Below are 13230 nucleotides of genomic sequence, written 5' to 3'. Positions count from 1 at the left end.
AATCTCCACAAACACACACGGTCTCAGGAACACACGCCATCCCCGTTGAGCCCATTCCGTGCTTTGGGGGACGTTCAGCGAGCGATGGACCAAAGCTTGTTTTTTTTCTGTGTCAAACCGACTACATGCTACATCTTAAACAAACGCAGCTCTCGGGGATGCATCAGCGATAACAATGTTGCAGCGCTGTAAATTCTTAGATTATCACCGAGAGGCAGTTTAAAGGGGGAAACAGTTTTATCATCCAGATTCACAGAGAAGTTAGAAAGGGCACCTCACACACAGCAAGCATCACACAATGCAGAGAGTCAGCACAACGAAAAAGGAGGCTGGAAATGGACAGAGGACCAATCCTTCATTTGTGTATGGTAACACTGGTTCCATGCTGCACACAGCAGGGTTTGTGTTTGGTTTGTTGAATCCTACATCACATGTGAGACCCTAATTTTCAGAGCCTGACCCCATATTTTCGATAACAACCTTTCACAGACATATTGGTGTCTGCCTTTTTTTTCATACAGAGAAAACAATAGAGAAAAGATGTGGATATAATTTTACATTTCACGCAGAAAACTGTTTTGATGTATTTATTTGTTGTATGTGTGTTTTTTTTTGTTATTAATAATTTTAAAATATAAGGATATACAGTACCAGCATTAAGCCCTCCCTTCTGAAAAATATCATCCAATTACAGGAGGGCATGCAGGTCTGCCATCCATTGCCATGGATGTGTAGTTTTTCTCATGACAAAGAAGAGAACGCAGCACAAAGAAGTAAAGGGCGGTGAAAGAACAAAGCTGATACCTACAGGCGTCATATTGGCAGTTAGCTTTAAAGAAAGTAGATGCAACAAATCATCATTTTATTTATTTGCACAAAGTCCTCAAATAAATATAAAACACTAATAACCTCTGATTCAAAGAGAAACTTCAGCGTATTTGCATTGATTAATCGTCTGATATCTTAATTGGTGAAAGCTCGGGGACGCTCTTATTCTCACCTCCTCCACATCATTATCCAGAGCTATGATGGCCAGTGGTGCGGACAGGCTGACACTGGTCGCTATGGTGGTTCCCACTGGCGATGCTTCACTGACGTAGCCATGGTAACTTGTTTCCAGGAAGTAGGGTGCCTGGTTGTTTTCATCCAGAACTTCGATTTGGAGGTTGGCAAACGCTGGCAGGGGGTGGCCATTGTTCTGTTCTGCCTAAAAGAGAGAGATTAAGTAATTTTTCCTTTTTGGCCGTGGTGTTTCACTTCCTGCGCTCTGACAGTCATTAGTCCTGCTGCTGAGGTCGTATTAAATTATAATACTTCACACAATAAATGTTAAACAGCGCTCAGTAGAGCTCTTAGCTTTGATAATGGTAATAAAACAGGCCAGTTACACTTGCTCGGGTTTATTTCCTAACAAAGTATAGGGCAATTGGACATAAATTAATTGATGATGTGCAATTTTTTTATGGGGTTTTATCATTGGTCTTTTATCTTAACACTGTTTTTATTCAGTTTGTCAGCTTTGACATGAAAACTGTTTCCCTCAATATAAATTTTAGGAGACGCAATCTTCTGTTTAATGGAAACTTTTCTTTACTTTTTGATGTTTGTGTGAATCAGTCTGATTGGATAACGATGACACCTACAGCACTGCAGAGTGGGCAACTTCATGAAACAAAGCACAACTGTACTTCACAGTTACCACACATTATTAGCCTGTTTCTTCCTATTTAGTTTTTATCACACTAGGGTTTTTCCAAGAGTTAATTTTTCTGCTTAATTTGGGTTTTAATTACTTTAATTTGACGCTACAAAACACCTGAGACTGACTTGCAATCTGTTGAGTGTGTTTACCGGTGAGACTCTGACACAGCGGCTTCACACCATGATCACTACTTTGTCGACTCTGGCTCTAAATTATATAAAAATCCCAAACCGGCAGCACCAATATTTCAGCATAGATTCTGTTTAACAGGAAACGTGTTATCTATCTTTATGAACATTCTATAGGAGTAACCACTTGTACAATATATTTTCTTTTTAAATCTTACAGAATGAAGGAAGCAAAAAAAAAAAAAAAATCCACATTTCAGAGGGAGGTTGTCTTTTCAATGCGAAACATTTTTGTCTGTTTGCAGCTCTGGAATTCCTCACCTTGATAACCAGATCAAATCTGCGGTACAGTTCTCTGTCGATGGGCCTCAGCAGCACGAGCTCCGCTGTGGTTCTGTTCAAGCTGAAATATTCTGCATAGGACTGAGGTTTGCCTGAGACAGAGACAGCAACACAGAGACACAGTAAGAGTATAAAAGAGGGAGGCATGGCTAATGCTTCCCAGTTTTCTCATCTCTGCCATTGTGGGAACACACAGACACACACACACACACACACACAGTATATGGTGCTTTGCAATGCTACATTGCTCAGCGGGGAAATCAAGGTCTGGGGCAAAGAGCAGCAGCACAAGCACATGTGCACAATCACATTTCTTAACGTTTGTATTTCCTGTGTGTGTGTGTGTGTGTGTGTGTGTGTGTGTGTGTGTGTGTGTGTGTGTGTGTGTGTGTGTGTGTGTGTGTGTGTATGTGTGTCTTGCATCCTTATGGCCAACACTGATTGTATTGGCTTCTACTGAGGGATGCTGCATTCAGAGACAGCGTGAGTCCCTCGATGTTTGTGGTTACAGATGTTTGTGTCCGAGCTTGAATGAATACATTCTGGGTTTCCGTTGCATCTCTGCAGCAGTCAAACAATTGTGTCGTCCAAAGTTACAACCAACTACTGTTTTATTTTTGGGAACTGAATAACAGTTGTGCTCCATGTTGTCTAATGAAAACCACTATTCTCAAACGTTACATCTTCCTAAAACAACCAGAATCAGCTTTTTTGTTCATTCACCCTTTTTTTTTTTTTAAATCACAGATCTCGGAGAAGCTCAAAGTTGCAACAGAATCTTTTGCCTCTTGTGACACAGTCTCTGATAATCCTTACTCAGACAGATTAGTTTCACAGGAGGAGTCTGGGTAACGTAATCAAGTCAGTGTCAAGACGAGTCAGTAAATCCTCACCAGTAAAGATCTGTTTTACGGTGACGACATTTTACTATTTTGAACAGCGATCGATCCATCAGACGTTGGTAATAAATCAATAGTAAACTAAGCCACTTGTGACGGGTGAATTCAGAACATCGTGTCTGTCATTTTTGGAAACATTCTGAAAAAACTAGCACCTACACATTTAAGTTAATATGTGCTGGTGTCATTTGCAATCACAATTTATCAGTGAACGGTCGATTTAATAATCTTCTTTTTAATAATCTGGTAAAAGGGGCAGATACAAGATTTTTTTTAAAAAAAAACAAACTTTCCTTATCCACATTTTCTTAAATTTTCTCAAGAAAGTATTTATGAATCAGTGAAAAATAATGTGTGGAGTGTTCAGATTTATGTGTTTGATTTTCAGACGTCTTTTTGTTTCAGACTACTTTCTTTTTCCTGCTCTATTATTCTACTGTAAGAGCTGCGCAGACGTGTCGAGTTGTTTGGCCTTGAACAGTAATGTCCTCCGAGTGCAATTCTAGTAATAAGTTTCACTTGGTGTTCATTTAACACATCAGTGAGATTGTCCTGGAGAAGGGGTCATGCTGTGTGGAGAAATAATCTATAATATATAATTACAATTATCTGTATTAAGCAAATTAAGAATCACATCGAGTTACATCATCACATTTTTGCTCATTTAATACAAAGATCTAATCTCGCTATCAAGCACCCCCGCTCATGTACATCATCTTAGCGCCCAGCCTGAAACCCAGAAAGGACACAACCTACCAATGAGGATGGAGTATAAGATTCCTGGTCTTTCGGACGGAGGTTGGATGTTTCTGTCTTGGTCCACAGCTTGAATTGGTGGAGTCACGTTGAGAGGATTCACCTTATTCTGAGGACAGAACCAATGTGAATGATAAAACTCAGTCAGAGCCACTTCCTATAAATATGACAAATGAGATCACAGAATCTGACAATTAACCTGAAACAAAAATAAAACAGGTTTGGAGGTTTTAACACTTTCCTGAAACAAACAGTGGTGGTCTGTCTCATTTAGTTATTCCTCGATATTAAGCTTTACAGATGCTATTTAATGTATTCATGGTACAACAAGCTCTGTGCGTGCCAGCAGAGCAAGCGAGAGATAAACAAAAAAAAAATCAATTGTTGGCAAAAACACACTGTGGTTGACTTTAAATCACAAACACACGCCCACACATAATTCGGTGTAAGTGCAGCACACACAGAGCATTAAAGAAACGACACCACCATTACATTCTGTGAAATAAAAATCACAACTCGCAGCAACAATTAGGACCCATTTAGATTGTGCATATATAACGTATTTGTTCCATTTCTGTGTATACACACACTGAGCCTGTGAGTGTGTGTGGATCTGCATCTGTATGCGAGAGCGGCTCTGCTGTAACGTTGACTTATAATAGTGCAATATGCTGAGGTGTGTGATACCAAGACCCCCAGTGGGAGAAACTGTCTGTAGGGTAAAATCTACTATCACCAAAGCTGTAAAATGTCAAACCAAGCAGACCAGGAAGACTGCACGTATTCCCAAATGAAAACACACACATATACACACACACCGTAGACAATTCCATACTCCCGCTATGATACAATAGTTTACCACAGCACCTGTCATGCAGCACTTAAAATCTACTAGCCATCACAGAGCTATATCTCCTGCTGTCTGTCACTGGGAGAGGAGAGGAGGGGGACGCCGGCAGAGAGGAAGTTATGGCGAGTAATGAAGCGGAGTAAAAGAGGGTGTAAATATATGGAAGGGGAGATGAATCTGTCAGGAGTTCAGGGTAAACAGGGAGCAGACAGAGACGTAAACGCTAGAGGGGGGGGCGGATCAGCGAAAGAAGGCCAGGTCACTGAGAATCTAATGAAAATCATCAATCGAGTCCACATGGATAAAAAGTTAAGAAATATAAATACACTGGTGTCCTGGAAGGCTCAATGTCACACTCACACTTATTTGATTCTGCTTTTCTCAACAAGAACAGACCTTTGCATTTAAACAGGCCTGAGGTTTTACTGTGAGTTACAGTATATTCACATCACACCAGCCTTTTTATTGTTTCAATATTTATAGTTTAACCTTTAGTTTTCATCTGCAGACCTGGAAGTAGCATGAGCATGACATTACTGTGGTGTTCTTTATGATAATTCTTTACAAGAGATGGCACTAAGGACAATTTGAATGGTCACGCGTGAGTGTAAGCCATAAGATGTAATAACTAGAATGGCACTCAGTAGAGCGGATACCTTCACCAAGGCCCAACAGTCCCCTTGAATTCAATCAGGCTGCACCACGTTGCACACACTCAGATATCAGTCCCCTAATATGCCTGATCCATTTACTATCCCTGTGGAAATCAGTGGAAATGTCAAAAAAGACCCGATCACAAAATGTTAAAGAAAGAGGTCAAATATTCCTGAATATGCCCTTTTGTCCAAATCTGCACCAAAATGTAACTAGGATTCTTTCTTGGTTTATACCAAACTTACACCGAGTTCCAGTAGTTGTTGCATAATCCTGCTAGAAGACACACAAACAGTCCTTGGTGGAGGTAATGACTAATGAATGAGTATTTTTGTGTATGATTTGGTCTCTAGCATTTCCACATTCCAACATTAAAATAAAAAAAACCAACCCATTAGCGTCCATGTTTATTTAATCAAATGGCTTTTTTTGTCCAATCAACAGTTAAAGCACAAACTGTCGACAGTTCGAGAGCAAAGACAAACAAGAAAAGAGCAAATATTCAACTTTTAAAACTCGGGTTATCAGAGCATGTAAGCAAACTGTGTGATGCCACTAATTCACAACCACCAACTTTAGGCTTGGCAGAACTAGATCACTCAGGGAGAGCCTAACAAACAGGACTGAATTAATGGTACAGACCGAGAATGTGGACCCCCCGAGCAGAAACGTCAAGCTGAGCGGGTAATACTGAAAGTCTCTTTCCTCTCTGGCCTTTCCAAGCTTCAACTGGCAGAAACATGCAGGACATGAAATAATAGGTACCAGGCACACATGAGCTCCTCCGTTTAGAACGGCCCTACACCACCACCTGGCAAGTGTGGGAAGCAGCTGTGCGTGCAGGTGGTTGATACCGAGAGCGTCCAGGACATTAATCGAGCACGCAAACACCCCTGAGGGCCCCTAGTGGTTAGTGGAGGCTTTGGCTCTGTCCGAAATTACTTACTAATCAGTATTTGGCGAATTAGCCATTTGGTAGTGATGTCCGTATGTTTAGTGCACTCATTGTTTCCCACAATGCATCATGAAAAGCGGTACATAACCGGTTGCCACTAACCGAGCAATACCATCATGCATTGCGCTCGTGGGAGAGAGACAAGTCGACCGTCAACCACTTAGTTATGCGACCGCCATGTTGTTCGTGGTGCAGACAGCACAGAGATACAGCGCTCCCCTGTTGCACTAAAAAAAGAACAGGTTGCTGTTTCCACGCTGCAGCGAGCCGCAGTGCTGCAGAGCCATAAAGGCCACATGGAAAACAGCAGCCGCAAAATAAAGCTACGGCATGAAGCGATGTGTTTGATGTTTTGTTCAGCGTCTTGTTGCCTGTAGCCAATCAATTGCCTGCGTGACATAATAGCAAAGTGGATGATTCGTCAGGTGTTGGGAGAGTTGTTTACTAGGCTGTTCAATAATCTATTTTTTAGAGGCTGCAAGACTTTTGAAGTAAATGTGTGAACGCGGCCTGACAGCCGACTGCTCTGCGTAAATGACCGGCATCTGTGTGTGTGGGTGTGCGAGGGAGAACGAGTAGAGTAGTTCTTTTGGCTCTGAGGCTGTGAGGTTGTCATATCTTATCTGTCTGATTAGGACTCAAACTGTTATCTCGCTTTGACTCGTTCATTCCTCTCCTCACTTCACCTCCTCTGTTTTACCACAGCAAAAGCAGCTGTGGACTTTCAACTTGCTTGGTATTTCCACCTCTTTCTTTCTATCTATCCATCCATCTCTCCATATATCCATCTATCCATCCATCCATCCATCCATCCATCCATCCAGTAAACATGAACACTAACCTTCACTCACTACGATGGGGTTCATTCGAGCAGAACGTATCAGGGTTCTCTTATCACACAGCTTCAAAGTCTACTCATAATCAATCAAACCGGGCCCCAGAGACATTGCTGCTTTAAATAAATGAGAGTGCGTTCAGGCAAATCTAATGGCAGAGTTCCTGCTGTTGGCACAAACATGCATTTATTCCAACGATCTGAAATAATTCAGTTGAAGTCTATGGATGTTAAAGAAAAAATTAGCTTCAGTGTTTTTGCAGTAGGTTTCAGGATTAGAGAAGAAGTGAATCATCACCTGCCGATGCAAATTGGTCAATGGGGTATGTTAAATGGTTAATGGACTGCGTTGATATGAAGGTTCTCTATCTGAACACTTCAGTACTGAAGTGCGTAGAGAAGGAGCTGGGGATCAAACCTTTAAATTAGTGCACAACCTTCTCTGCTTGGGAGTATCATGGTCGCCCCAAAAACTTAAAGGTTGCATTTACGCACCTCGTAGCATTGTGCTAATACCTCGCATCACATCCGCATGGTGCAGCCTCACATAGTTTGACCATAACTCAAAACCTCATATGCTAATTCTGATAAAAACACCTTATATACGATTTCAGTCTTCACTACATATTTTATACCAGTCTAATTAGACATGGATGTAAACTTCAACTTGACCGGTTAGCGGAGGCGTTCAATCACGAGGTGCTGAATCTAGTCTATCCTGTGATGCCGTGGGGTCATAAATATTGAAATCAGTGAAGCGTCTGCAGTCTTTAGAAGTTCGGTATTGGGAGCCAATTGACAACTGAGAACCAATTTTTTGAGTGAGATGCAACATGTTTTATGGAACGCTTCACATTTTAGAACCCCTTAAGTATTTTCCGAGCGTGACATCTGTGTGTGTGTGTGTGTGTGTCTGCCTTCACGTCTCCCCTTCACACTCCCACCTCTACGTACCTCTCCATCATAAACCCCGTCCTTGCCTGCATTCACTTTCTCCTTCTCAAAACCATGAGGTGTGTAAAGTTGATTTACTCCTGTTGTCCCTCGCAGTGCATCTCTTGGCAGGGAAGAGTGAGTGTGTGTGTGTGTGTGTGTGTGTGTGTGTGTGTGTGTGTGTGTGTGTGTACATGTGAGAAAGTCCTCAATATAGACAAAGAGACAACGTAGACAATGTTCAGTTGTGAATTGACATTGACGTTGTTATGGCTTTTTGTGTATGTGTGTGTGTGTGTAGGTGATTGATTGTGTGTGCGTGTGTGTGTGTGTGTGTGTGTGTGTGTGTGTGTGTGTGTGTGTGTGTGTGTGTGTGTGTGTGTGGTGGGGGGTGTTAGAGCATGAACACACTGCCAGCTTGTCACCATAAAGGGTGTGTGTGTCTGTGTGTGTTAAGGGATGAATGCTCTGCTGAGTTGTCGGAGTTGGGGATTTTGCCTGCAGCAACTTTGTCTCATTTACAAAGTGATGCTGCGAGTCGCTCTGGAGAACAGCATCAGCTAAATGCCCAAGAAACACAAGTATAAATATATATATAAATAAATAGAGCTGTGTAAGCATAAAAACATATGACAGTGTGGCAGACTCACTCTTGTAACACGTGTTTTTCAGGACATTAACACCTTGTACAAAAAAAAAACATGAAATCATCAGTGACCTTTTCAACAGTAAAAAAAAAAAAAAAAGAAAACCTGACATACTGAACAGCTGTGCACACACACGGATGATGTCAGAAAATACAAAAAATGGTGTGGATGAGCCCCGAGAGATGAAAGTTCACGTTTAACCTCAACGTCTAATCTTAACCTCGCACTAAAAGCACTGTTGTCTACTAAAAATAGAGCAAATGGTGGGATGCACATTTGCACACAGACCCAGACACAAACGTGGCCCCTGCACATAACGTATAGATAGAAAACTGTATATATATTTCCATAAAGGGCTCAGACTCACCGGCTCTGTCAGCTCCAGTACATTAGTCTTGTACGTGATGGGACTGCAGTCACGGGTGTTTCCCACGAGCGTGCAGGGCAGAAACATGGGACCCAAGTCGTCACCATCCAGCACATCCACTGTCAGAGTGGTGGTGGCCGTGCGGCGTTCGCTAGGGTAGGGGGCCCGGTCCTATGAGACAGAGAGACAGAGAGAGAGAATTTGATTTTGAGTTGATTCTGCACGATCTTCTATTTGGACATCTTCATCTTCAAATCTTGAATAACGAGTGACCTGTTAGTTCAGCTGAATATTTTCAGGACATCATCAAAGCTGCCGGGAACTCTCAGAGCCGTCAGAGTCTATTTATACCTCATTAAGAGCAACTAAACAGGTTTTTTATTGCTTCTATAACAGCTTCATCTCAGCACAGCTCTGAATAGATGGCCCAACAGGATACAGACAAACATACTCTGCTTGTTACATCAATTAATTTAATTAACAATGTCGTACAAAAGCTGGTAAAGTAAGCAGAGAATACACAGATTTGAAATTCCTTGAAAAACTCACAAAAAGAAAAACTAATTTGTTGAAATTGTTCGACCAGAAGATGATAATTATAAAGTTTGAGTAATAAATAATCGTTATGGAACTTCCACTTCTATATCTTGCTGTTAAATAAGTGGCCAAAGAAAGTTCAGGAGTCAGACGCAGCTTCAAGAACATTCATTTATATATAAAAGTACATTCGATTCATAATAATTTATTAATCTGACAAACACAGATGGAAAGTAATTGGATTTTAAATAAAACAATAAAATAAGATGCCTTCACTGACAGTTTCTGTGCTCCTGCCTGTGCCCATTCACTGAATAACCATGAACAACCACAAACCAATTAAGTTTAAATTCTTATTTATTCCTCATTGATAAATTAATTAAAAACGGTTTTGTCCAAACTCCAACATTCCAGTTTTACTGTAATTTTATAAAATAAAACCTTTAACTATATACAGTTATACTGTACGTCCCTCATCTGTATCCCCCTTTCTCAGTTTCACGCATCAATAATACATCATACTACGCTTTAATTACATATTGATTCATTTGACATTTGTAAAACCCTTGCTCCCAGTAATAATCTACAATCTGAATGTTTCTACAGTGTGGTCCTGAAACGACTTCGAAAATAAAAACCAGCAGAAGAACATATCACCTGGAAATGAACAAAATGTTTACACAGTGTTAAGTGTCTCTATAGAAGAAGACCTTCAGCTGAAATAGTGAAACAGTGGGACACTGAAAGTAAATGAACACACGTTTATGAATGTGCATGTACACACTCGTTGGTGAAGAGACCTTGTGTCACTTATTACTTGCTGAATTAGATCAAATTACAAAGGCAGCTGCAACAGGAGGAACACTTGATGCCTTTCTCCGTCCGTCTCCTCACTAACTTGAAAATTTGCCAAACAAGATAAAAGCTATAAATCTGTTGATGAAATATTAATTATCTATTCTCCTTTAACTGGAGGGGCTGCAGCCAATCGCAGCCGACGTTGGGCAAGAGGGGGGCTAGACCCCGGACAAGGTCGCCTTGTATCAAATAAAGCAAAAATGTGGAGAGCATGAAACACGGAGACCCCAGGAACCAAAAACCTTCTTGCTGTGAGCTGACAGCTCTAATCACCACACCACTATGTAGTAGACATATGATAAGTCATTAAAAGATATTTTCATTTTGTTTTTGATGAGGTTATAAGTTTATGAGTTTCAGGCAATTAGTGCTTCATTTTTCCCCTCATGTAACACTTACCTACAAAAATCTTTTTTCAAGAGGTTGTTTTACCTTCTTGTACATCTCCAAGTATTTTCTGAGAATTTATATTCTAAGTCGAAGCCACTCAAAACACTCTTAATATTGTATTAAGATGAAGAGTGAATATGTCAGGCTTTCAAGCAGTCAGAAACACATTCGTCTTTCAGAGTACTGTTGACTTTTAATAATATTTCCAGGCTAAATGGGCCTGAAGAAATATGACTGTTTGCCAGAAGACTTTGTGAGCGAGGTTTCAGTGTCACAACAAAAAGCTTAATGGCCCAATCAGCAAATTAAATAATTTTCTGTCAAACCTCAGATCCAACTGTTCCCCAAGAGACCGTTTTGCACATTGACTGAAATGTATATGTCGTGCTGTTAAACCACTTAAATAAGTAAAACACATAATGTGCTGAGAAAGAAAAGGAGAAAAACAATATTAAGAAAGACATTAGTGATAATTAAGGATGCTCTTACACTTCCCTTAGGCTGATTCAGTCGAGCAGAAATAGTCTGTCTGTGATGTTACCATAATAATACAAGTGTACATAAAGATAACATTTAACTTTAGGCTGGAGATTATTCTCCCACTCAGTCTGGAGACACTTTATTTTTTTCAGCCACAGATGAAAACCCAACTTATTTTTTTTCATTCATTTTTCTATACTGCCTATCCTCAAAGGTTCGCAGGGGAGAAGGAGTCAATTTATTTTTTATTTCATTTTCTTTTTTACTATATGAAAGCACACTTACGTTAGCCTGTATGATGACCAGGTACCGTGTTATCTCCTCGTAGTTGAGTCTTTCTCTTAGGACCACAGAGCCAAACAGTGTCAGCGGGATGTCGAAGGTCCTGTTGGCTGTCTGAAACACACACACGCACACACGCACACACACACACACACACAATACAAACACAAGCGCTTTGAGTGTCTTACAGGGTCAATGGTGCAGTTTAAAGATAAACTCTTTGTAGGAGTGTAGGAGCGACTGTATTCCTCTATCAGCGAGCCTAGAGTGTGATTTCATTATTATGAACCTGCATTCTTTATTATACCGAGTTACTATGAATACTGGAGTTTCACAGCTAAGGGGATAAGATATATAAAATATAAAAAGTAGGGAGTCAAGCGGAATCTGCTTCAAAACAAAGTAGCGAGAGAAATATTATATTCTAATAGTAACTCGGCTCATGATTCAGCCCTTGAGTATCATTTCCATCGATACTTAAGGGCTGAAAACCTCAGTTCTCATCAGTTGGTGATTTGCAGGTGTATGAGGGGGATGACCTTCCATATAAAAGAAAACCATCCCATTAATAACCCGTCAATTCTGCTACCAACCCAGTGACGCGTGTGCAGATACATGGAATCTGTGAGTGCAGGTGAGCGTCCAGTAGCTCCTGCGGGTTTTGTGTTGGCAGGACCCAAAGCAAAACATGGGATCAGAGCAGAGATGTGGTCAGAGGCACGCGGTAAATACCGGCCAGAATGGAAAAGATCAGGAGGACATGCTCTCTCTCTCCTGTCCTCTGCAGGAGGATTATTCAGATACACACACAGCATCTGTTATTGAAACCTCCAAACCATCATATGTTTACAATATTATTATGATTATCATATTATGATCAGAAAGTACATATTACAGTTGAAGGCATATTAATGTCTTTGATTTCAAGTTATGAATTTGTTCATGCTGCTATTTACTGTATTTAACACATCACTGGAGGTATAAAGCTGCTATATAATATCACATAACAACAAAATGAATGAATATGACAACATACAGGCTTTTCCCAGACTTTTCATTCAGCTATGACAAATTTACAAAAAAAAAAGAAAAGGTGCAAAACCACATGACATTCTGAGGCACAGAGGAGTTCGTTAGGCAGAAAGATAACCTACCGGGTCTTTTGGGTTGTACTGGATCGTATACTCTATCTGTCCGTTGGGGCCATCGTCGATGTCCGCTGCCCCGTTGTTCCCCCAGAAACCAGAGAAGATCGTGGTTCCAACTGGTGTCAACTGAAAGAAAAACAACAGAATCTCAGCATCTTTGTCTACAAGCTCCCGCAACAAGTCGTCAAAGACTCAAACTCTTTACCACAGACATTAAACAGCTCCTATCCCACACTGCTGTGTCTTGTCTTTGAATCTGCTGTCGGTATGCGGCAGAGATAAAGACAGGACACATTAAAAAGATTTTCATACGTGTTTGTCCATGGGGAGTCTAAGTACCCCACTGTTTCTACAAAACAAACACAAAAAGACTTGCTGTTTTATGCTTATTGCGCTGAAATGGGGCTGGAGAAGGAAGTGCAGTAGTTGGTGTATTTTGATTTGCACTGCAAATGGAATGAAATGCA

At 40.7% G+C, this 13230-nt stretch overlaps 1 protein-coding gene across 3 annotated transcripts in view; it reads right to left on the bottom strand.

Annotated features, from left to right (window-relative positions):
• LOC109626731 (protocadherin-15-like) overlaps positions 1 to 13230 on the bottom strand; it is a 203125-nt gene that overhangs the window by 74204 nt on the left and 115691 nt on the right. For all 3 annotated transcript variants that reach the window (XM_069517681.1, XM_069517683.1, XM_069517682.1), the window contains 6 exons: positions 12770 to 12889; positions 11619 to 11729; positions 9069 to 9239; positions 3828 to 3936; positions 2152 to 2264; positions 1001 to 1207 (listed from right to left, as the gene is read on the bottom strand). In XM_069517681.1, coding sequence (XP_069373782.1) covers positions 1001 to 1207; positions 2152 to 2264; positions 3828 to 3936; positions 9069 to 9239; positions 11619 to 11729; positions 12770 to 12889 — 831 coding nt within the window. The remainder of the gene's footprint in view (positions 1 to 1000; positions 1208 to 2151; positions 2265 to 3827; positions 3937 to 9068; positions 9240 to 11618; positions 11730 to 12769; positions 12890 to 13230) is intronic.

Source organism: Paralichthys olivaceus, chromosome 21, assembly GCF_024713975.1.
Source record: "Paralichthys olivaceus isolate ysfri-2021 chromosome 21, ASM2471397v2, whole genome shotgun sequence".
Taxonomy (NCBI): Eukaryota; Metazoa; Chordata; class Actinopteri; order Pleuronectiformes; family Paralichthyidae; genus Paralichthys; species Paralichthys olivaceus.
This window is presented reverse-complemented; position numbering and strand designations above follow the sequence as displayed.